Source organism: Sinocyclocheilus grahami, unplaced genomic scaffold, assembly GCF_001515645.1.
Source record: "Sinocyclocheilus grahami isolate Dianchi unplaced genomic scaffold, SAMN03320097.WGS_v1.1 scaffold1047.1, whole genome shotgun sequence".
Taxonomy (NCBI): Eukaryota; Metazoa; Chordata; class Actinopteri; order Cypriniformes; family Cyprinidae; genus Sinocyclocheilus; species Sinocyclocheilus grahami.
The window spans coordinates 376,033-402,472 of NW_015506226.1; the positions used below are offsets into that span (position 1 = coordinate 376,033).

Below are 26,440 nucleotides of genomic sequence, written 5' to 3' on the forward strand. Positions count from 1 at the left end.
AATAGGCTCATTTTCCAACTCCCCTAGAGTTAAACAGTTGAGTTTTACCGTTTTTGAATCCATTCAGCCGATCTCCGGGTCTGGCGGTAGCACTTTTAGCTGTAGCTTAGCATAGATCATTGAATCTGATTAGACCGTTAGCATCTCGCTCAAAAATGACCAAAGAGTTTCTATATTTTTCCTATTTAAAACTTGACTCTTCTGTTGTTACATCATGTACTAAGACTGACGGAAAATGAAAAGTTGTGATTTTCTAGGCGGTCTGGCGGTAGCACTTTTAGCTGTAGCTTAGCATAGATCATTGAATCCGATTAGACTGTTATCATCTGGCTCAAAAATGACCAAAGAGTTTCTATATTTTTCCTATTTAAAACTTGACTGTTCTGTAGTTACACCGTGTACTAAGACCGACGGAAAATGAAAAGTTGTGATTTTCTAGGCCTATGGCTAGGAACTATAATCTCATTCCTGCGTAATAATCAAGGAACTTTGCTGCCGTACCATTTTCAGGCGCTGCGTAATATCATTGTGCCTGCTGCACCCATGGTACGGCAGCAAAGTTCCTTGATTATTACGCCGGAATGAGAGTATAGTTCCTAGCCATATCGGCTTAGAAAATCGCAACTTTTCATTTTCCGTCAGTCTTAGTACACGATGTAACTACAGAAGAGTCAAATTTTAAATAGGAAAAATATAGAAACTCTTTGGTCATTTTTGAGCGAGATGCTAACGGTCTAATCAGATTCAATGATCTATGCTAAGCTACAGCTAAAAGTGCTACCGCCAGACCCGGAGATCGGCTGAATGGATTCGAAAACGGTAAAACTCAACTGTTTAACTCTAGGGGAGTTGGAAAATTAGCCTATTTTCACAAATAGTGGAGTGTTCCTTTAACAAAAGATTTGTAGACTTAGATGTAATTTACTATTGTTAGATATTTTCCTCCAAGAAACAAGCTTTTTAAAAAAAAAATAGGATTATTATTTTTAACATTTTATGTAAAAGTTGTTAAAAGCAGTTTAATAGTAAAAAAGCAGTTAGAAAGTAAAAATCAGTTTAATATGTAACATGTAATTGCTGGCGTATAACAAACGAATAAAAGTTTTTTTTGTTTTTTTTTACTATTGTTTAATAGCTGAAACAAGCTAAAAAGGGAAACCATTGGCTTGTTACCTTTAAACAACTTACATAAAAAGCGTTATATATTAATTTTAAATGTAAAAATGTTTAATACAACCTACATTGTCAATTAATTACAGCAAAACAAAACCAAAACAAAATTAAGTGCCATCTTCTCCTATTCAAAACTAAGAATATGACAAGATAATATCTGCTAATAAGGCCATTTGACCCCAAGCAGAATCACAAGCTAATTAAAGTGATTAAGATATTCATATTTTCATATTTTTATTTTCTAATTAGCCAGAGTGGATACAGTAAATGACACCATCACCATGAAAGTGTCTTTAAACAAAAACAATCATGTTTGAATAGAACTGCAAGCTGGTATGTACCACTTACAAAGACATGCAAAGCAATAATGTATTTTTTTATTTATTATTAATTTATTTTTTATGTGCCACTCAAAATTCTGGCAAAGATACAAATCACCCTCTTCCCAAAATCTATATATGTTAGAGAAACATTATGGAAAGCAGATTTTAACAATTTTGGCCATGGGTGTTACAGAAATGCAGGCCTACCTCCAACTAAACTTGTCTGGGTAGTGTATGTATTAAACTATTTGTACAAATGATATGGGGCTTATTGAATCTATATGAGATGCAGCATTGCGTCTCAATCAAGTTTTATGAGACTTACACAAAATTATTGATATATCCATTTAGCCGTAATAAGGACTGGTCTAATTATTATACAACAATAAACAAAACAAACAAATCTGGAGTTCTATGTAAAAAATCACTGAAGAGAATAGGTCGAGGACTATAGGGTTCACAAAATTCCTAAAAAAGATTCCTGGCTTTTGATCTGCAGCGTGCACCCGTCCATGCGACTCTACCTTACATACATCACTCCTTCTGACAGGTCAATCAGCCAGACAGGCCATCAGAGCACATCTCCCAGCCTGACAGCGGTCAACGCTCAATCCAGCCTGACAGTTGACCAGGTACTGCCGCCAGCCAGGCACTACCACACACGGAGAGTAGGAGGAATGCAGGGAACATGGAAGGGCATGACTCTTTGAGGATGGACAAAAGTAGTTCGGAGACATCTGCACGAAATAAGATGCCTAAAATAAATGATCTCAGAAAAAGTCACATGAAGAAATGACCATATCTTTAGTCGCTGACAAATGCTCCATATCAAATGGAGTGTCAGTCTCTTTAATTCCAAGTTAAACTGGCAAAAGCCAAGAGCTGTGTGCCAGGGCTGACGCACCTGAGGGGTTTGCTTCTATAAATCCATGACAGGTCTAAATCGAACATTTACGATTTGCAGCCCAGAGGAAGATGGAAGAAAATCTGCATTCATCTTGTCATCCCCCCCCATCATATCCCAAAGAGAATGGAATAAATATATAAATAAACCGAGTCCCAAAAACGTGAGGGGGAGACAACGGCAGAAACCAGTCAGAGCCAGAAACAGACCGTGTTTGAGCCGCTTAGCATGGCTCTCTCCTGCCTTTTGATGCATGGCTAGGAGGAGAGTAATTAGCAATGAACAATCAGGGCTTAACGAGTGGAAGTTATTATCAAGCAAGGGTGAAAACATATCTTGCACACTGACAAAGCGAGGCAAAAAAAAATTTAATTCTCTCATTTCCATGACATCTCGGAGGCCATTTTCCCCCCCTGCAACAGATCAAACAGGCTCCAACAAAAGGCCTCAAATCTCCTCTACTCTTCCAAATTAGCTAAGCCTCTCAGCTCCATCATCCCAAACATGGTTCGCATCAACAACCCCATCCACGTATACGAGTGCCGCCACCGCTGAAATCCTCAATCCTCAATCCCTGCCGCCCCCTCCTCTCCCCCACTGGAACAAGACGACGAAGAGGTGAATAAACTCTCACTAACGTCACACTGAATTTGCAGACTTCAGGACACAAAGTATCCCAGAGTTACCGAAACTTTGTCTCTCGTTTTCCCCTCTCACAAATGTGTGTTTCAGCGACTTTCTTTTAATGATGTGTTTGTCTTTTGTTTTCCAGAGGAATGTATTGAATAACCGTGACCGCGTATGAAATCGCCAGGCCTGACAGCTTGGGAAACTCAGCAGTGGTAAACAGGCAAAGGCGGCGACCCCGTTTCGTCAGCCTTGCTCTGACATATTCAGGCCTTCGTAATGTTCCTTATTTTGCTCCGATTACCTCTCATGTTTGCCGCTGCCCTGTCTTCTTTGCATCTCCAGGGGGTGAGGTGATCTTAGATGGCAAATGGGATTTTCAATCATTTGCTTTCTCTTTTCTTTCTTATTGTGGACATCAAAACTCTATCTAATGTTGGAGTTTGTCTTGCAGATGAAAGGGAACCAAACGTCTGGACTTCTCCCGCCTCTCTTTTGATTATTTCTTGGATGATGTTCTTCTGGAGGAAGGTAAGGACAGAGGCAAAAGTCACAGTAAGGGGCGTCGCATCCACTATTGGAGATTACGATTAGACCTAGAGATGTCAGCACATAGAGGACACTGGGGCTAGTTGTCACATGGGGAAGTTGTCACATGAACTATGTATCAGCAACTATAACCTTATTTTCTCAATCAGCGGTATGATGGTTTCAAACACCTAGTTTGACACTGTAACATGTTAATGACTGTAATTTATAATCTGGCTAAAACAATGGTTTGATATTTTTGTTACCTTTTCAATTTGATACATTTTGCATCAAAAATGTTGCTGAGTCTTCCTAAATATCCTAATAAACCTATTAAAAACAGATTTTGTTCAGCGAATCAAACTCATTTTTTACCTATGAAATAATGAATAATTAAATAATGGTGGACAATTACTGCAATAGTTTTTTCTTCTTCTTAAGGCTTTAAGGTAAAGCCTTTACAAACAAACAAAAATACTTTACAATAAGGTTCTTTTTTTAACATTAGTTAACCTGAACTAATAATGAAAAATATTTCTAAAGCATTTATTAATCTTAGTTCATTTTAAAATGGACTAATACATTATTAAAATCAAAGGTTGTATCTGTTTATATTATTTCATGGACCTGAGCTAACATGAAGTAACAATAAACAGTTGTATTTTTATGTAACTATTAGGGGTGTGACGAGACACTTATCCCACGAGACGAGACGAGACACGAGACTGGCTTCACGAGAACGAGACGAGACGAGATTTTTAGACTTTTTTAAAGAAATCCTCAATGATGAAATATATAGGGGAAAATAGTCTTTTATTCTTATTAATTAAAATCATGAAACTTATACAATTTCATATCAATTTATTAAAAGTTTGACAAAAATTACATGTTTAGGGCCCTATAAAATGTTAAATTTTTTCCCTCACCATATTATTTATATTTTTTATTGTTACCAAATTCTGTGTTTTAACATGTCTAATTATTTGAATGCATAAAACAACTTAATTTAAAAACTAAGCCTTATGATTTTTTCCCCCCTCAGAAATTCTATCAATTTATTAAAAGTTTGACAAAAATTACATGTTTAGGGCCCTATGAAATGTTACATTTTTTCCCTCACCATATTATTTATATTTTTTATTGTTACCAAATTCTGTGTTTTAACATGTCTAATTATTTGAATGCATAAAACAACTTAATTTAAAAACTAAGCCTTATGATTTTTTCCCCCCTCAGAAATTCTGTGTTGTATATTTACATTTTTTCTGGTTATCAAATGAAGGCATAAAACATTAATTTAATTTATCATTTATCTTTTAATTATTGAAAATTAAGCAAACAAGATTTTTTGGCAAACAAAGGGGATTTACTATTAAAATTAAAACGTGGAAGAAATGCTTTGTGTGATTATTCCTTAAAAAATAATGTTTGTTTCATTGTAGTAGCAGTAGTAGTAGTAGGCTATGTACATTCTACTGAAAAATAGTTATAGGCACAATGTCTTCAAATCAAACCGGACTTTTATTTTGATGGGTTGCTGTGAATACCTTTACAGTTCTGTGTATGAGATATGAGCTAGTTTTACTCAAATCAAACGCTAAAATGCTCATGAAGTGACTCTCAGAGCAGTTCTGGAGATGTCGTTCATGCGTTTACGTCCTCATTTAGTGAGACGGTAGACGCTGAAATCACCGCGAGCGTCAGGCGCGCTTCAGTGTGTGTGTAGTAAATGAAACCGCGCGTCTGCCCCATTCATAAACAGAGACAGGCAGAACATACAGGATTCATATTTAAATCGACTTTTGCGGCTTAATATTTACAGATACTAGTCCATGTCGGGATTTGATTTAAGTGTAAATTTGACAAATTCCGTGACATTCCGCGTTAAACTGTGAATTCTGTTTTTATGACTGGATAAAGACTACACCGCGTAATTTTCCCGCTTATCATGCGACCACTTGCCTGATGTGAACAAAATATCTTACATACCACCACTTGTGAACGAGCCAGTGTAATGCAAATATATCTGAAAGGTCTGCGGGGGTCACGTTCTCAGATCTCGCGAGACACATCGGATCTCGCGAGATCTCGTCCCACCCCTAGTAACTACATATGTATATACAGATATAACTAACATTAATAAAGATTAATAAATACTGTAACAAATGATTTCTTATTGTTAGTTAATGCATTAAAGTTAGCTAATGGGATCTTTGCATTAACTAATTTTCTCAACTGTTCATCTTCCAAATAATCACCATTCAGAAACCGTGAGAAAAACTGAAAACGGAGGAAAAACTGGGGAAAACTTGTTTTGAAATGCGATTGTGGCTGGGACTTCTCTAAACCTGTATTAGAAATGTATACACTCAGATTAACGGCTGGTTTGATGTTATTTTAAAATAGCCTATTTCTACAACTGAAACTGTCAGCAGCAATTCCTTCAACGGTTAACTTGCTCGCTTGGAATGACAATACCGTTGCAATTGATGAATCTGAGCATCATTTAGATTGCCAAGTTTTTTATTTTCTGTGGCCTGCTGCCATCAAGATGGTTTAAAGAAGGCAGGATTAGTGGATTTGGGGAATTAGCAGCAACGTTGGCAGGCAAGACCCCGGCATTAAAAGTGGAGAGCAAAAAGAAAACAAGGTCTTTGAAAATAGGTTCACACTACACCTCATTTACAGCTGTTTATTCCTCTGCATCCCTATTACAACTCTTCGATATAAACTATTGAAATTAAAATTAGACTTTGATACAGAAGTTGCTGACATGTGCATGAAATACACTGGAAGAAGCACTTTGTTTCCTCCCAATCCATAACGTACTGCAATTTACTGTTAATGCAGCTCTAGAGCTGATGGAGTGGGTGCTAAAAAAAGAACAAATCTGATTGCTGTTTCGGCTTAAAGGGACCATCAACCTTTCTTTCACCTCTCTCAACACCACCTTACATGGGGGTCCACACAGTCTGACGGGGCCAGTTTAGCAGCAGGTCGGAAATGTTTACAGTGTCAAGCATGGACAGAAGGGAAAACAGACAAAAAGAATCTTGTTATTAATTCTTTTATTAAGAGACTTGATTCTATTAAAGGCCCCAAATGCATTCATCCCGTGGTTCCCAATTAGACATGACAGCTCCTACATTACCAACAACAAATATAGCAGAGGGCAGACCTCCAGGCCAACAAAGACCCCTGACAATGACCCCTATGCTTAATGATGAAAACAAGCGAGCTCTCGCTCTCACTCTTACAGTCTCTCCATCCTTCAGCTTTAGGTTGTCTCCCACACATCTCGTTCATGACTACACTCCCTTAACGAACACACTCACAAATGTTCACTCTGGTTCAAGTTTGAAACCCTGTTAAAAGCAATCGGTGTTGACAGTGACGACACTCCAAGACACTTTTCCATCACAAGAATACAACACAAGCAGATACTCACTCACTCACTCACTCACTCACTCACTCACTCACGCACACACACACACGCAAATTGGAACCAAATCCTTCAAAGTGCAGTGCAACACATTCAACTACATTCTTCTTGCGAATTACAAGATTAAACAAACAAGACTAGAATAAACCATTTTTAGAAATAACAGTGCTCATAATTTAGATGCTTTTTCCAGTTTTGTGGAGTCTAATTGGAAAAAAATATTTACGACATTTTTCAACAATTTACTTCATACATATTTACGAACTAGTATGGAGGTATGAATAGCTGTGCGAAGCAACTCAAATAATATTGAAACAACATTAAGTTTTGTGCTGAACTCTTTTTCTCTCTTCATGTTAAATACTGATGACCTCACACTTAGTGTTTGCTAGGGCAAGGGTCATTACCATTGCTCATTCTTAGGTTAAAGTATTTGAAGCAACCCTGACCCAAAGTATTAAAGGGGTGGTTCAGTGGTTTTTTTCTAGGCTTGATTGTGTTTATGGGGTGCAGTCTAACATGTGTTAATGCTTTGTTTTAAAAAAATGCATTATTTTTCACATAATTTACTTTTATTCCACACCGCTCTGTCCCTTCTTGCTGATCATTTCCTTCTTTTAAGAAGCCCCTCCCTCAGAAATAGGTGATGGGCTCTGATTGGTTAGCTAGCCCAGTGTGTCGCGTCTAAACGTCCTGCCCCTTACCTCAGCGGCATGTGCTCCGGTTGTATTGTAAACAAGGCGTCGTTAATATCGCTTATCAGTTTGAGCCCGATTGAGAAGCAGAGGATATTATTGAAGACGATTCATATATGAATAGATTTTTACGTGCACCACTAATTTTTTCTTCCTCTTCTCTAAAGTAGCAGCTGCCTTTTCTCGAGGGCGGGGTTTATCAGGGTTTGTGATGTCACGAACCCGGGAAGTTACTTGTTGTAGTCCTTACCAGCCAATTTTATAGGCATTAAATGGACAGAATTTTAAAAGACGATATCTCCGTTTGCATTGAACTTTCAGCTTCGTAACTTTGCAGATATTGTTTATGCTCAAACAGCAACATTACACACTAACTAACATTAAAAAAGTAAAATCGCAATCAACCTCCCCTTTAAACGGAATTTGATGCTTCAAATAATCCAACCTGTTTGGTGCTAATGATTACATTTTGGTTTCATAGTTTCTCCTGACACAGTCAAAATGAAAACTGATGGTGAAAAGACTAGATGTAACAGATAATAGAGTTTAGGCATTGTCTGACCTTGGTAATAAATGCTAACACAAGTTATGAGAGCTATGATCGACAACCACTCCAATCAAATCCAAGATATTCACATTCCTCCAAACATGGCCTTACTGAATTTTAGATTTGGAGTTGATTTTTACAATTAGTTCCTATTTCTATTAGCTAATGCATTAATTAACAATAACTAACAATGCGATGCATTAGCAGCAATGCAACAATTCACTAACGAGCAATGCATTTATTATTGTATTTATGACATTTAGTTAACTAATGGAAACTTATTGTAGAAGTGTTACCAAAATAACACATTGATACAGGTCAGCTAATTATTGATCAGATTTGCCTAAAATAAACAGGTACAAAACAAATTAATCTGTGGATGAATTAAAAATGTAAAACACTTTAAAACATAAAACCAGAAACTGAGTAAAGCAGCAAAGTAACTTGATTTATTGATGTAATCTATTCATAAAGAACATGAGAAAACACAAATAGCATATAAATAAAAAAATAATAAAAAATACACACAGTACTTTTAAATGTACCATTGCTTATGAGGGCCGGAACATTGAAGAGTACTAGTTGGCAGACTTGCGAATCACAGGTTTCTTTTACAGACTCTGAGCACATGCTGTCTCCTGTACATCATGTTTATAGACTCTCCATTCAAATCAGAGAGCTTCTAATTCTAGATTTCTACAGTAAATCTACAGTTTTCCGGTGGCAAAAGCCCCCTCCTGGAACTGAGGGATAAAGCTTTTGAAGTAAGCCCTGTGGGAGAGAGAAAACGAGAGTGAGATAAACAGAAAAGAAAGAGAAAGAGACACAACAACAGCAGTGTCATGTTGAAACTTACATGTGAATCACCCTGAACTCCTGACTATTACTAGAAAAACTATATTTTCTACTTAAAGACTACTTAATTTAACGTGTTAATATTTATAGTAATATTTAACTTTATAATTACAATTTTTAATGCTGGACCACAGAATTGGTATAAAGAATCATTAGATTATGCTGGTATTAATATTGACTAGTTTTTTTGTATTTAGCATTGCTACAACACAACACTTATATATGTTCAAAAAGTAAGGAAAGACAGACTACAACCGATCATGCCAAATTACAGAAAATACTAAATAAATGTCCATACAAGCTGGTAAAGTTGATAAGTGCATCTACATTTTTATTCTCTGCTTGATTAAAGCTAATCCAGAAAGCCAAAGGAAATGTTATCCAAGCAGAGATAAGATACAGTCTAAACACAAACAAAAGTAATGCATTATCTTTAACACTTATCACACTCAGGACAAAGAGTGCTTTCCAGCTATGAGGTGTGGCTGGGCAAAAAGTCCAAAGGTGAATGCTACACATTCCAGAAGCTTCCAGAAAACTCACTTTAACTGCATTCAGGTCACTATTATATATAAAGTGGAACCAAATGAGAGGAATACAATTTCACAGGGAGAAAACTATCGGTTGCTCTTTGTAAGGAGGATTCATTATTGAAAACTATCGGTTGCTCTTTGTAAGGAGGATTCATTATTCACTTGCTCTTACTTGGCTCGCTTGGCCATCTCGTTGCCGTCCCAGCGCGGACTGTAGGGGTAAGATTTCTGCACCTGAGAGTAGAGCTGCCCACTGCTGGTGAAGTGATAGATAGACTGAAACGTGAGGGTGGGTTGATCTCGAGGGAAGTACAAAGGCAGGTCCACTACAAGAAGACAGCATGGAGAACAGCTCAAACACAGATCATCCATAACAGAAATGGTGAAGCATGAAAAATACCACCATGGAATAGTTATAGAAGTTCATATTTTCACAATATATAATGGCAACTTAGCCTCAGTGAAAATACGTGACTCTGGCTTCATTTCTGCAAAAACGTACAAATATATACAATTCAATGCAGTTTTTTTCCACAGTAAAAAAGCTCAAAGACTTCTAGAATCTAAAATGGCACGGTTGCTTCAGCAAATGCATTTTTATCTGCAATGGAAAAACAGATTATATCACCTATAGTGCCTTTTATGAATGTGTTACCGGAAAAGTGCAGCAAAATGTACCTGGAATAAGTTTCTTTTTCCAGAGTCACATATTTCCAATGACCCTGGGTTGCATAAAGGGGACATGTTTGTGTATCTCACCATGGACCAGGAAGCAGAAGTCTTTCCACATGAGCAGAAGGGTGAGCTTGGTAAACCCAACAGCATCATACTCTACCACACCCCTGTGTAGTCAAAATAGAGAAATATTCATACTTGATGATATTGCTGTATACAATATAAGATAACAAGGACAACTTGGCATATCCCTGTAATATTGCTATGATTGGCAATATCTGTACTATTAAAAACTTGACTTCAAAACGACTGACAAAGGAGTCAAACACACAGTAACCCCAAAAAGTATTTGGACACTTAAGCTACAATTTTAATCATGTAATTATTTTGTCATCAAATGCAATGACATTCAAACATTTTTATGAGCCCAAATACTTTTTAGGGCCATGGTATCTTCTGGGCCATTAGCAGAGGATATTTAATATCATAATTGTAAAGAGAACAGCACTGAAGTACCATGAGATATGAATAATGCGTCGTCCTACTGCGTTTTTTTAAATCAATGTGCTAGGTTGTGCCTCTTGCCAGACTGCGTTGTCTGACGACGTATTAAGGTGTGTTAATAAACTGGAGACATCTTGGTGCCTTGTGTATTAGAGTCCATTATAAAGCGGCTGTTTGTACTTGTTTATGAGATTAGAAGCAGACTTATCCTAAGTAATTAAACAAAAAAAAAAAGGAATTAATGTTGGTAACTAATTTCTCATGATCACAGGGGTGTGGTAGCAGCTATACTGGTTACCACTTCAGGTATAGACTTGCAAGGCCAGTTTTATTTATTCATTGTCTTGATTTGGGGGGTTTTATATCTCAAGTGTATCACATCACTTTTAGCTTTCTACTGGGTTAACACTTTATATACAAAAAACTAACAATGCATTTGAATTTGTACAATTCTAGATCACTACTGAAATTAGTAATGACGCTGTTAATTGATTAGGCTCCTTTTATGATAAATTGCTGGTGTTTCTCCTTTTTAAGTTGTTAAATGACTGTTAAATGAATATGGTTTACTCTAAATGTCACAGAGATAAATTAAACAGTCTTTAAAGGGAAAAATGGACTCACATTCCAAAGTGACTGAGAAAAGCAGCAATGTATTCTCTCCTCTTGTGATATCCTTGAATGACATACTGAACCTGTGTTAAGAAAAAAGCAATAAAGAATCAACTGACAGTGTATCGTATAACAAAATGAATGCAGCTGAAAAAATAAAGTCACTGCACATCAGAAACTTTTTTACAATGTAAAAAATCTGAACAGAATTGAGATTACTACTCTAAAAAATGCTGGGTTAAATACAACCCAGTGCTGGGTAAAATAGGGACAAACCCAGCAATTGGGCTGTTTTGACCCAGCGTTTGGGTTAAATGTTTAACCCAACCTTCTGGGTAGTAACCCAACCGCTGGGTCAAAACAACCCAATTGCTGGGTTTGTCCCTATTTTACCCAGCACTGGGTTGTATTTAACCCAGCATGTTTTAGAGTGTACCTTTGCAAAATCAACACTGTTATTCAACTGAACTGAATTAACATTTCAGTTAACTGACTTGAGCTGAGTAAAGTCACGATAGTCTTTTGTAGAGCTGCTTTACAGCTGAAGTTGAATAAGTTCCGTAATTTATGAATTTTACAACATTAACGAGCCATTCACACAAAACACGTTATTGCTTTGAAAACAGTGAAGTGCAGAAAAAAGCAAAGCCTCAAGATGTGGTCTTTAAAATCTGAACTTACTTTAACGTCAGTGCTGTGTTTCTTGCTGTGCGCAAGAGACACCGCAAAAGACGCAAGACATTGAGTGCAACGGTGGAAATGGAAAAGCACGCTCTGTTTGAACGGCCCATAGCATTATTGGTGTTTTCCTGTTTATTAACATGAAGCTTTTTTTAAACAATCTGTATTTTATAAAATGCTTTATAAATAAATGTGACTTGACCTGACATTGTCTGAAGAACATATTTGCCTGAGCAAGTGATATGAGCAAGATCTGAATGAGCAGGTACATTAACCATTAGGCCAGGACACTATCTGTGCTGTCTTATGACAAGAATCACTTTTCAAATTCAACAATTTCTACTAGAATAAAAAAAAACAACTGTATTTCATAATCACACATGATGCTTTTTTTGTGTGAAAGGGTGTATATAGAGCTCATACTGTATCTAGGGTTCTACACTACATTTTTAGCAAGAAAAAAAAAGTCTGCTTGCAAGTCTTTGCTTTCATGCCTTGTTTATGAGATTCAGCATCCAGGAAAGGTGTTTGCCTAACCAGTGTTTGTTACCCTGCGTGACTTGTGGCATGGCTTGTGGCAGTCAGAGAGAGCCATAGCTCTGACCTCCACTGGATGCAGGTGAAAGACCCTCAGGTCCCGAACTGCTTGATGGTGACCTACACTCATTGACCTCTTAGATGTACATAAATAACCCCGAATTTAACATATGTTCTGGCAGACTGCAGTTCCCTAACTGTATGGCTGAACATTTTGGTGGTTTAATGCCAATATTCCATTTGTCACCACAAACCATGGTGACCAATTGTTGATCAATCTTATGCTATAGAGCAGGGGTGCCCAAACTCGGTCCTGGAGGGCCGGTGTCCTGAAGAGTTTAGCTCCAACCCCAATTAAACACACCTGAACCAGCTAATCAAGCTCTTACTAGGCATACTAGAAACTTGAAGGCAGGTGTGTTGAGGCAAGTTGGAGCTAAACTCTGCAGGACACTGGTCCTCCAGGACCGAGTTTTGGCACCCCTGTTATAGAGGAAAATGCTAGAATATGTGAAAGCAACAACAGTTTTTTTGTTAAGTTGATGTAAGCATTTGTATTAGAGCCCTGCATTTCAGCCCGGGCCTGACGGCCCCGACTTTTTTACGCCCCTAGGGCTGGGCTTCGGGACAATTTTCACGTCATAGTTTCACGTCAATTTTCACGCGGGCTGGGCATCGGGCATTCAGGCTTCTCATTATTTTTATATTTTAGACATCTATCAATTAGTGATGAAAATTTTTTTTTTCGGACTCGGGCCGGTAATTCTGATAAGATGTCGGACAAGGGCCGGGCTAGGGCCTATATTTGAGGCCTGTGCAGGGCTCTAATTTGTATGTCTCTGAATCTCTTGCACTGATTAAATTAGCAGAGGTTAGATTCATACACTCTAAAAAAATGCTGGGTTAAATATAACCCAGCGTTGGGTTAAAAAGGGACAAACCCAGCTATTGGGTTGTTTTGACCCAGTGGTTGGGTTGTTTTGAACCCAAAACCGCTGGGTCAAAACAGCCCAATTGCTGGGTTTGTCCCTATTTTACCCAGCACTGGGTTGTATTTAACCCAGCATTTTTTTAGAGTGTACAGTTTGGCTAAAACCCATATGTTTCTAATAAAGGTACAAGCCAAATGGCGAGACTCTACTAATTTTGGGGGGCATTTTGACACACTAGTACAGATATGGAATTATTTGTGGAATGAGAGGTGAAAATGAATTTAAGACATAAAGGCCAGGTTCAAACCTGCAGTTCCTATGTGAGCACCAAGGCTTGTCATTGTTTACATTAGTTTTTTCTTTAGTTATACTATTTTTCACAACTTCTTCTTTTAGTCAAAGTTTTTAGTCTTTTGACAAAATTATCCATTAAATTTTGTTATTAATGTTATTCAATTAAACTTTTTTACTTCAACTTTTTGTCATGATCCTTGCCTGTGTTCCCATCTTGGTCTTTCAAGACAAGTACTCTCATTTTAAATTGTACTTCCCCAGTGTTTCTGTGCTCTCCTTCTGTGTTCAGTGTCTCCCTTGTTCCTTTGCCTACCTTGTTTGTTTTCCCTATTAGGTGTCATGGTAATTCATTAGCTTGTTACCCTTAAACCCGTGTATAATATATACACCACTGTGTTTCAGCACTGATCTATTAGATTAGATTAGTTATATCACTCAATACAGTGTTTTTCACATGTGAGATCAAGAGAAGAGCAGCTACAGTAGATGTTGGTGTGTATGATGTGTGACGTAAGAATCAATGCTGATCTCTGTTTCTTGACTTACATCAGAAAGAAACATTATGCAGCTCAATGCAAAGTCACTCACATTAACACACACACACACACACACACACACACACACAAACACACACACACAAACAAACACAAACACACACACACAAACTTGTTCTTTTTGTTTCTCAAAGCCTTGATTGTTTAGAGGAGGTGTGTCAGGAACTTTGGATCAGTGAACTCTACACCCACGCATTGAGTGTGGGAGATGCTGACAGGTGAGATCAGTGATCACAGAACATGCTTTATGGCAAAAGTTCAGAGTCCAGCTTCCGGGGACTGTGTGCTCATTCTGGAATAGAAAATACCATTCATAACAGGTTTTACTACCGCAGATGTGATCTGTCATAATAGTGTCACTTTCACAAACATGACATGGGTCATGAAACCTGCACCATATCTGATCTGAGAGCTGCAGCAGAGTTGAAAATTATCAGTGAATAATGGTTTAAATTTTGGTTTGTCACCAAACATACTACAGAATGCTGCTGTGATGGCATATTTTTGTAGGGCAATCCAGAAGTTGGCATCACCGTGGTACCCTCAGAAAAAACGCAATGCTATTATTAATGAAGCTCTGTGACCAACACGTTTATGATTCTTAAACATTTTGTTCATCATGAATAACAAATTAACACAACTTTTTTTTTTAATTTTGGAGCCTAAATACAATCTGCAAAAGTAAAAAAGCTAAACAGGCTTATAAAAGAAGTACATGACGGTCTCATGACTTCAACGTCACTAAGCTTCCAACAACACTTTCAGTATTTATTTAAAAACCATTTTCCTTGAAAGTTTGATTAGAATCGTTGGCAAGAGCATGAACATAAATGCAAACGGGCTGTAAAAGCGGACTAGTGAGAAGATTAGTTTTCCTGTTTGGTGTGATGATGTTTAATGACCCCAAAAACCTCTGAATCAGTACACTACACTGCAAGCACTGGAGTAGATATAAGCACTCTGAAACACATAACCCCCCTCATTTATATGAATCTAATTAGTCGAATATAAACTTAAACTGGGGGCAAGAAAAATTCTATGTTGTCAATTTCAAGTAGACTAATGTGTGACCCTAGTTCAGGTGAGTGTGTCCTGAGGAGCTGGGGGCCACTGGTGGGGCATGAAGTGGAAGATAGGAAGGGTTGATTATTCATGCTGTCTGTGTGGATATGAGTAGTGGGGCTGAACTGAAGTAGAGATGTCAGGGGAAAGGAATGTCAGTCACTCCTCAGGCTAGTGACAGTCACATTTTCTCCATCTTATTTCCGCTTGTCATAAGGCCTTGTCTAAACTGATCAGAAATGTACATAAACAAATAAAAACACATGCATGCGAATTCATACAAGCGCATCAACTTTAACATCCGTACACATCATTGTGTACTATAAACAAACCCACACTTCACTGATAGTGCAACCTAACTGATTATATTATTATAGTAATTAAATGAAGGAGCACACACACACACACACACAAAAAGTAAGGATTATTCTTTACCTTGTTTGTGAGTAATTGGCACACTTGAGGCACATAGTCAATGAGGCAGCCTCCACTGGGGAATGCTGGGATATGTAATGCCGAAGATCCTCCAAGTGCACTAAGAGAGAAAGAGGAAGAAATAAAAGAATACAAAAATTTTTTTTTTTGAATACAGTCCTACATGCCTTAAAAGGAATAACATCACTGACAGTTCCTTTATCTCATATAGCAATATCAGTGTTTTTGGAGGTCAACATTCGGTGAAACCGTAGAGCAGCTGATCTTCGAGCGTCACTTCCTACATACTCCTCTGTTTTCAGTTTGGGGATTCTAGAGTACTTCATTAGTGTGCAGAACATGGAACAGCATTTCCACCCATTTCCATAATTATACAACACATCTTTATAACTACTATTTTTCACATTTTATAATATTAATCAAAACTATGAACTAACAAATGGAATGGAAATGGAAAAAAATACAAATAGACAGGATTCTAAGAGAACACTGGAACTTGCCAGATCAATGAAGTTCATGGAAAATATGATGTAGATGTGGAAAAAAGAATGTCTATTAATGGCTTGGTTTGGTTTTTTAGATGCTTATTTTTGCCTGGATAGTCCTTTTACAAACAGCTGAAAAAATAAGGGGAACGATCTCTAAATAGAATATGAAGGACGATTACAATACACTCTAGTTAAAAAGGGAGAGGAACAAGGAAACCTTTCAGATATTCTGTCTAGTCTCTGAATATATGAAGAGTAGCAACTAGAATCCTCTGTCAGTTGGGTTTAGATCAACAATGCCCCTGACTGACAGAAAGATTACCTTTTGCTGAAACAGTCTTTGGCAATATACAAGCATGGAAATGTCATTCACGTCCATCAAGCCCCTGAAGTATATTCATGGACTGTTTAAAGATGTTAATGCACAGACGTGTTATTTATTAACTGCAGAAACAGGAAATGAAGAGGGACGCCACTCAAATGCTATTCAGCTGTCAATTCACCATCGGGCTCAGTCATAACTCAATGATGTTGCTGTGCTACAATAACAATAGAGCAGCATCTCCATGGAGATACAGCTTGATTCTGATGTGTGTGATGCTTTCCTGTGCAAAAATTGCTTAAGGTGTTCTGTGTGGTTGTCAGTGTGTTGCTTCGTGGTTACTAGGGCTTTCAGAGTGGTTGCTAGGCTGTTAGTAAATGACACCACTTATATTATGCTTTGTTCCAGCATCTACAGGTTGTGTAACACCAGCAGACATAAGCACCCCAGAGTAGATGAGAATTTGCCTGTTGGAATAGGATAGGCTTATGGGGATATTTGTTTAATAGCTATTTGAAGCAACCAAGAAAAATTTCAGCCGGCGATATTTTTAGGGAAGATTATGGAATTACAACCTTGAACTGAAGTTGTCAAAGAATATTCTGTTCTGACTTGCTTGAGCAGATATTATAGGGATTCACTGAAGCCAACAGACAAAAATATGCAACAAGCTATGTAAAATAAATATTATGAGAATGGTATTATATCTAATATATCTTGAATATAGTCACAGGTCAACTAAAAGATGCTTTAAAGTAGTAGTTCACTTCCAGAATGAAAATTCTGTCATCATTTACTCACCCTCCACTTGTTTCAAACCTGTATGAGTTTCTTTCTTCTGCTGAACGCAAAAGAAGATATTTTGAAAAATGGTAGTATCCGAACAGTTGATGAGCACCATTGACTTCCATAGTAGTAAAAAAAAAATACTATGGAAGTCAATGATGCCCATCAACTGTTCGGATACTAACATTTTTCAAAATATCTTCTTTTGTGTTCAACAGAATTTGAGAAACTCATACAGGTTTGGAACAAGTGGAACGTGAGTAAATGACAGAATTTTCATTCTGGAAGTGAACCACTCCTATTAGGCAGGGATGGACTCAATTTGCCCAACCCTGCTTTAAGGCATTAAGCACAGCAAATTACTTTCACAATATCGAAAGACTTATTATACTATATTATACTTGATTTTACAAAACTTTTTTTTTTTGTGGTACACCATCATTCAAAAGATTTTTTTTTAAATGAATTAATATTTTCACTCATGTTCACACACTCATTTGATCAAGATTGACAGTAAAGACATCTATTATATATAATCCTGATTTTCAGGTTTCTTTTGTGTTTTTCAGAATGTTATTGGGCTTGTGAATAGACCCACGCTGTTATACGAACACAAGAACAAAGAGCAGAACCGAATAAACAACAGCCAGAGACAAATGAGAAAACATGCAAACAAACGGCACAATAATACAAAGCACAACCAACAAATAGCTGTCTTCCAAGACAGAAACTAAATCAAAAACAGAAGAGAGAAAAAAAGAGTGTTTGGTAGAGTTCGCAGTGCTGTCAAACTATAGAATGTGTAGGTGTCCATCTCGCACCATCACATGTTGAAGGAGATGCAAAGTCCACTGTCAAACTCAGTGAGCACCTCACAGTCATAATAACACAGCCTGCTGTGTGGGAGTAGAGAGTGGCCATCACTGCAAGAGCGATACGCCGGGTAAACCTAGATGTGTGGATTCAGAGAAAGAAAGACAGAGACAGAGATAGAGAGAAGGATTCCTGGGAGGGTTTTATTTCACTCAGCTCAGGCAGGCTGAGAGCGTCCTCTATCTTGCTCTTCTCTTTCAAGTCCCACTCACTCTCTCTCTGGTTCTGTGACGGGGCCGCAGGGACAGCCACATGATTGGCTGGCTGGAGGGGATGCGTTCTGTGCCAGCCAGGATGAGAGCTGAAGCAGGGGATTCCTCACATGTGCTGGGTTAGTTTAAAGAAATTGTTCAACCAAAATGAAAATTCTGTCATTTACTCACTCTCATGTCGTTTCAAACCTGTAAATGACTTCTGTGGAAAACAAAAGGAGAAATGTCCTGGCCCAACCCATCATGCTCCAAAATAGGACCACTAAGCACTAAACCACTAAGTTATCCATATGACGTGTGTATTACATTACTGTTATTTTTTTATTTATTTTATTTTTTATTTTTTAAAGACATATGATAGCTTTGTATGAGGATACCTCAAATTTGGTAGTTATTTCCTGAAAATTTCTCCTGGACAATCAAACTTTTAATTGGTCATGTCACATAAAAACCAATGCAGATCCAACACAATTTAATGGCAATTTCTATTTTATGTTTTGGCAAATTGGTGGTTAATTCATATTAATTCACACATTCATACATTTTTGTATGATCTGCTTAAGCCCCAGTTATGAAGGTGGTAGGAATTAATGTGAATTCATATGAAATTGCCACCATGTAAAATTGTTAGATTTTCCAGTGAGATTGGGTTGGCAGATCTACATATAAAAAGTCAAACTTGCTGCAGAAGGTCTTTACATAGCATATTTTAAATGACCCAAATGCGAATAAGATTTGAGGATGCAGTGGGAGGAAAAGTAACTGAATAAAACTTATATTTCAATCTGTTTCTCATAAACATTAAATCAAGCTATCATATGGCTTCAGAAGACTTGAAATATAGTGCACGAGTTGCTTTCATTGTACGAAAAGAAGCATGAACATTCTGCCTTTCCTTTTGCTTTCCACAGAAAAAGTGGGTCTAGAACAAAATGAGACTATGCAAATGATGACAGAATTTTCATTTTTGTAGTAGTTAGTTATATATATTTTTTCAAAATCAAAAATATCTTCGTTTGTGTTCCACAGAAGAATGAAATGCATACAAGGTTGGAATTGGCATGAGGGTGAGTAAATAATGACAATTTTTTGGTTAGAACATCCCTTTAGTACCTATAGCAACACTATATAGATTATGCTGAAGTTGAGTCTACAGAACATGAACGCCAGTACCAAATGGTAAAACAACACAACAGAACTAGCAGCACAAGAAGTGTACACACACCCACACCCACACAAACAGTGGAGACCAGGACAACTAGACGAGCCCCAGAGACAGATCCCCAGTGAAGACCTTTTCTCATAGACGGCCACCAGGACAAGACCACAGGAGCCAGTTGAGTCCTCTGCACAATGTGACTTTGCTGCAGCCTGGAATTGAACTGCTGGTTTCGTCTGGCCAGAGGAAAACTGGCCCCCCGACTGAGCCTGGTTTCTCACAAGGTTTTTTTCTCCATTCTGTCACCGATGGAGTTTTGGTTCCTTGCCGATGTCGCCTCTGGCTTGCTTAGTTGGGGACACTTAAAGGGTTAGTTCACCCAAAAATTCTGTCATTAATTACTCACCCTCATGTCATTTCAAACCCGTAAGACCTTCTTTCATCTTCGGAACACAAATTAAGATTTTTTGATGGAATCTGAGAGCTGTCTGACCCTGCATAGACAGCAATACAACTGAAATGTTCCCAAGTCCAGAGACGTAGCAAGGAGATCGGTAAAATAATTAATGTGTGACATCAGGGGTTCAATCGTAATTTTACGAAGCTACGAGAATACTTTTTGTGCGCAAAAGAAAAAAAATAACGACTTTATTCAACAATTCGTCTCCAAAATATCTTCATTTGTGTTCCGAAGATGAACGAAGGTCTTACGGGTTAGAAACGACACGAGGGTGAGTAATTAATGACATAATTTTCATTTTTGGGTGAACTATCCTTTTAATTTCCAGCGATATCGTCGACTTGATTGCATAGATACTATTTAAACTAAACTGAGCTGGATGATGACATCACTGAATTCAATGATGAACTGCCTTGAACTGAAAATTGAGAGTTTACTATTATCATTTTGCATTATTGACACACTATTTTCCTAATTAATGCAGTACAGTTGCTTTGACAAAATCTGTATTGTTAAAAGCGCTATATAAATAAAGGTGACTTGACTTGACACATACACACACAAATACCATCAGCACAAGAAATGTCCAATACAAATTCAACTCAAATCAGGTACAAGTCTGATAAACATCCACCCACTCATGAAAAAAAACCATCTAATCTGTTTACAATGTGTGTATTAGTATCTGTGCAAAAAGTTCAAATCGCAGACAGAAAAGTGGGCTTCAGAAACACTGTGCTGCTGTTCTAGCACTCATTATTTTTCAGGTATGTCCTCAGGAGGCCCGTTTCCAAATTTCCAATGTTGCTTTTGTCCCCCTGGCTCTACCTTTGTAAAAAAAAACAAATAAAAAAAACAACATATATACCCATCCCGTCTCTTCTCCTAAGTCGCCCTAGTCTGAGCTGTTAACGTGCATGCATGGAGGCAAGGTCAACCCTGTGCGCTCCTGTATTATCCAAACCCCTGTAATATAACGGGGGTGGAGAGAGTGTGGCCATGACAGATAGAAGCTGACATGGCTGGAGAGCAAACAAACAGGCTTGTTCCTCCTCCTCCTCCCCTCTCACTACGCTGATTTGAGAGGATGTAGGACAGCACAGAGAGTGAAAGACAAAAAAACAATTCATCAGGCTCCCAGAGGCTGGCATTAGCAGACCTTGCCCACTGAGATCTATCAGTTGTGAAGTCACACTGAAGTTTCCTCCATTCCTTCTGAGAAGTGACCTTGTGTTCTAGATACTGCAGAGGGTAGAGGGAAATGTTGGGCTAACTACGGCCATTTTTGCAAATTTCATGTTTGACAAAGTAGATTACAACTTTATTCTTCCATTTTTGACTACATATAAAATATTTTAGCTAAATGATCAATCATAATTTATTGATGAAACCTCTGCTGATACAGATCTGGCTTAAAAGAGCACAATAACAGGGTTCCAGAAGTTAAAAGCCCTTTTTTTCCCATAGAAACTCTGATTGTGAGTTAGAATGTATGAGCTTTTCAGTACAGACATACTATGAGCTCTGAGGGTGAAATGGAGAAAATAAATGGGTGAAAACACTTCAAGAACCAAGGCCATTTAAAAAAGCCGCTGTTCACTGTTGCGCTCCCTGCATGCAGGGGCAGGGAACAGAAGACATAATTCTCGGTTTTGTATTGTCAGGATGTTGATCATCTGTAAATCCCTAAACAGTTGTAGCAAGGTCACATGAAATGAATAAAGCAGGAGTGGAGTACCACTATTTATGAACATGTTCCACTGCTCATTTATGGTGCACAAGATCAAATTAATTCCAGGTTGTATTGCACAAATGTTCAACAGGTGGGAAGAGCTTTGTTTTGTACACCAACTGAAAACAGTCAGTAATGTCATGTTCTGTAAGTCACATCAATTACTGAACCCTTTAATAACGGCTCTCGTCCTTGCGTAAACAGAACAACTTTTTTTACTGACTGATTCTAAATTCCTCCAGGATTTCAGGAAGTAAACAGCAGAAGAGGAAGTGCTGCCTTTAGTTCATTTACTCAAGTTGGCGGTTGGATAAGGTGTGTCATGAGTCGTGTGCTTAAATCAGCACTTAAAGATCTGGAAAGCAATTTTCACAGTCGTGTATTAATAACTTTCTGAAAAATGTGATGTTTTGAATGTGATATTAATTATGTTTATAGAGCTTTATCTTGTATGTTTACATCAAAATCAAGTATATGTGCTTTTTAGACAATTAGCTGTGAGGTCTTCTAGTGTATTTCTAAAAGATAAAACAACAAAAGTCATTATGAAATCAAAATTGAAAATTGCTCAATTGAATATTGCAATGTTTATTATTAAAGGTTTGTCTGTTCAATCATGATTTTTTCTTCTTGTCAATCGCAGAAATAGCAAATGACAATGATCCAGCGATCAATTCCTGGTGGACAAAATCAAGCCCCACCCTACATTTTTCTCAAATGAGATGAAAAAATGACTGCGACATCCATTTCGTGCCACATTTACTACTACTACTTACAATGAAATTATTATTAGCAGATACAAGAATTTAAGATTTACAGTCTTTCTTGTCCAAGAAATGGGGTGAACTTTTTAGGGAAATAAAATGTTAGAATGTCCACCCCTGAAATACCATGTACCACACAGTTAGCAGCATTTCATGTTTTTACTGGCAATTAAAAAGGGACTAGTCCTTTAATATATCCTGCCTCGATCTCCTGAGCTTCTTTAACATTACACGTTTGTATGACCTGGGGAAATTAATTTTCACTTGAATGGAATAGGGTGAAGTCACTCACTGCTCAATGCTGGGTGACAGGTAGAGTTTTGGAAAGACCTGTGTGGCTTCAGCATCTTCGAAGCTAACAGACAGAAGCGCCACATCTTCTCCTGGATCCAGTGCTGTGTCCTGAGAGAGGAATAAAGAAAAATAAATATTTAGAAATTGTTATATTATAGACTATATAGGCAATCAAATATGTGGTTGGCAAGATATTACAAAACAAGTGTGTGCATGCTTATCATTGTGCATGATTATCAGCATTGGGCAGCATCTGAGTCTGCTTGGCTGATGAACGGACATCCAAACATCAGAAGGCACTTTTTTAAAGATAAATAATAGGTCAAATAAATGTAGATACTGTATGTCTCATATGTTTTTGTATCATAGAATAGGAATTATATTGAATATCTTTCTAGATTTGTGGTTAACTGGTGGGCGGCGAATGTTTGATTGTGGACAACAGATCAGACTAAACATAATTTATATAAGGTATTGCACATGTATCAAAGTTTAGATAAAAAGTCTTGGAAATTGCTATGACATGTTTTAATATTTGAATGGGCACCACCCACGTAATGATATGTGACCCTGGACCACAAAACCAGTCATAAGGGTCAATTTTTGGAAATTGAGATTAAGCTTTCCATTGATGTATGGTTTGTTAGGATAGGACAATATTTGGCCGAGATACAACTATTTGTGAACAATATCTGGAATCTGAGGGTGCAAAAAAATCTAAATATTAAGAAAATTGCCTTTAAAGTTGTCCAAATGAAGTTGTTAGCAATGCATATTACTAATCAAAGATTAAGTTTTGATATATTTATGGTAGGAAATTTACAAAATATTTTCATGGAACATGATCTTTACTTAATATCCTAATGATTTTTGGCATAAAAGAAAAATCGATCATTTTGACCCATACAATGTTTTTTTGGCTTATGCTAAAAATATACTCAAGCGACTTAAGACTGTAAGGTTTTGTGGTCCAGGGTCACATATGTAATACGAATTATATGTTTAGAAAGACAACAGCAAATGGGGATATTTAAATTTTTTGGTTCTGCCTTAAAATGCATGAACACACCATTCAGGATAAAGACCCTGAGGCAAACCAATGCATTGGGTAACACTGAAGGCCTTTAGTTAGCAGACAGACCAGCTCGGCTGGTGCTGAGCAACTTCTCATTTGAAGGTGGTGTACGATTTTGGCAGGAAAAGACTACAACCAGAACTCATGCTGCATTAGCTTTAGCATCAGCGATGGCCACATCTGCCAGTCTTCAGCTTATCACATCACAAGGTTCCGCAGGGATCTAGATGATACTTTCTTTTCCGGTGCTGTCTGAGCCCAGTTTTCCTACAGCTAGGCCCTGGTGTACGTCATTAGCACTATGAGGGCTCTAATCAAATGTCTTTCAGTCAGTTTGAACTCATCCATTTGTGATAATTGCTGCTTGCTGTGTAACCTCTGCTCCCATTAGAGTGAGCCGTGTGTGTTGGATATGTGACGTTACCAGTTAGAGGGGACATGTGTGGGATAAGCTAACGCATAACTCAATGAGGCATATTGAGGTCTGGGGAGAAACAGAGAGCTCAACCTTGATGAATGTGAATGGGACATATTCAGCTATGGCTCGACAGTCATATTTGATGTTATAGCAAAATGTTTCTCTCATCTCTAACAAAGCTGTATCGCTCTGGCTAGTCCAATTATAAGTGTCAAAAGATTTCTGTGCTACATTAGAGCTAAACAAAATACATCACAATTAAGTAACTGTCTGTAAAGATACTGTTAATTTTTCTGCCAGGAAAAACTACGGATTCAAGTTACAATATATGCACAGCAAATTTACATTTGCGTAAAAACAAGAAGTTTTTCCAAGTTCAACTTCCAAGTTTAAGTTTTCAACATTCTGATGCTGCCTATGCCACTAGGAGCAGCATTTGGATTAATATGTAAATATTAACGATATGTAAATACATTGTATGTATCACTCTACAGTTTCAGACACATACCAATAATTGATATTAAGCTTTTGGCTTGAGTACATTATCAAACTTCTAATAATGTGTTGCTAATATTACACAACAACCTTTTAAAAATCAACATCCTTAGGTTTACCCTTAAACTCTTTGCTAATGATATCAAAAGCCCCACCTTGGTGATGGGATTGGTTACATGCTTGTAACTCTATGAAACGGGCTGTTTCAAACCACATTTTGAGTCCTTTGTACACTGGGAGAAAATGCTCAACAATGGTGCTGACTGTTGAATGTGCACATGGTTTGTCTTTAACCATATTAAAAACACCAGACAGACATGTAAACAACATTAAAAACAAGTTTTTAAAGCAAGTAGCTTTACAGTATTAAACAGTCAGTGTAAAAACAGTCAGTGTGGATGTCAATTAAAATTTCAATTTCAGTTTCTAGTGTGTTTGTTTTTACTTGCATCTGACCTCGACGGACTGAACTGAAGAACTGGACTGAACGAATTAAACATGAAGGTGGAGACCCAGAACACAGTTCAAGTTCAGGTGTTTACCAGCCTTTTCCGGAAAGTTCTAGAGCTCCCAAAACAAACTCCAAATCAAACTTCATTTTAGCCTGATTTTGTTTGGAATGACGTCACACCAGTTTGTTCTTTGATTTCACTTGAAGTATTCACATTGTATAATCTTATAGTAAAGAGCATAGCAATACATGTTACATTGTGTTATGTAAGCTACTTTCTCATCAATATGCACTACTGTGAATTGGAAATATTGGACAGTAGATTTCAGAGACCGTTGAAATGAATGTAGCTTCAAGGGCTGATAATGGAACAATCCAAATAGATAAGCTTCAGATCATTTACGATCGTCCATGAATCACAAATTCATCAAGAAAGTTTGACTTCATTACTAAGTAGTGCTGGGCGGTATACCGGTTCATACCTAATACCGGTGTTTATTTTTGTTATGATATTAATTTTTTTAAAACTGCAGTACCGGTGTATGTCACTTAAACAACGTTCGGAACGCGACACTGTTTGAAAGGGGTCCCTTTTCACTGTTGCACTGTGGTGAGGGCACAGCTATATGTGTTACTAAGCGTGAAAGTTCCGAAACTGAAGCTGTAGAAGTAATAGAACGTGATGACACAGAAGAACTCATCCACAATATCCACACTGACCGCCACAAATATCCACCACCCCCTGCCATCAGCTCCCGCGTCTCACACACACACGAGCGCGACTTTAGCACTAGATTTAGCAACTTTCAGACCCTTTTAGCGGATTTTTTCCATAGAATATTCCTACTGACAAACCTAGCGACTTTTTTGGATAAACCTTAGCTATGGTTCAGTTGGAAGATTTCTCCAGTGCTGTCCCGCGAACGCGAGGTCTGACTTTCCCGGAGAAGTGTCGCCTCTCTCGGCGTCTGTTCTGTGCAGTGAGCGGCAGAGAAGCA

The 26,440-nt window shown here is 37.6% G+C and overlaps 1 protein-coding gene across 1 annotated transcript in view; it reads right to left on the reverse strand.

The window, feature by feature from the left end:
• Window positions 1-8,721: 8,721 nt before the first annotated feature.
• LOC107566109 (BRISC and BRCA1 A complex member 2) overlaps window positions 8,722-26,440 on the reverse strand; it is an 84,112-nt gene continuing 66,393 nt past the window's right edge. Inside the window, exons 7-12 of the mRNA XM_016251481.1 lie at window positions 23,002-23,111; window positions 15,914-16,013; window positions 11,431-11,501; window positions 10,387-10,469; window positions 9,800-9,953; window positions 8,722-9,010 (exon numbers count right to left, since the gene is read on the reverse strand). Of these exons, the coding sequence (XP_016106967.1) occupies window positions 8,947-9,010; window positions 9,800-9,953; window positions 10,387-10,469; window positions 11,431-11,501; window positions 15,914-16,013; window positions 23,002-23,111 (582 nt within the window). The 3' untranslated portion in view covers window positions 8,722-8,946. The remainder of the gene's footprint in view (window positions 9,011-9,799; window positions 9,954-10,386; window positions 10,470-11,430; window positions 11,502-15,913; window positions 16,014-23,001; window positions 23,112-26,440) is intronic.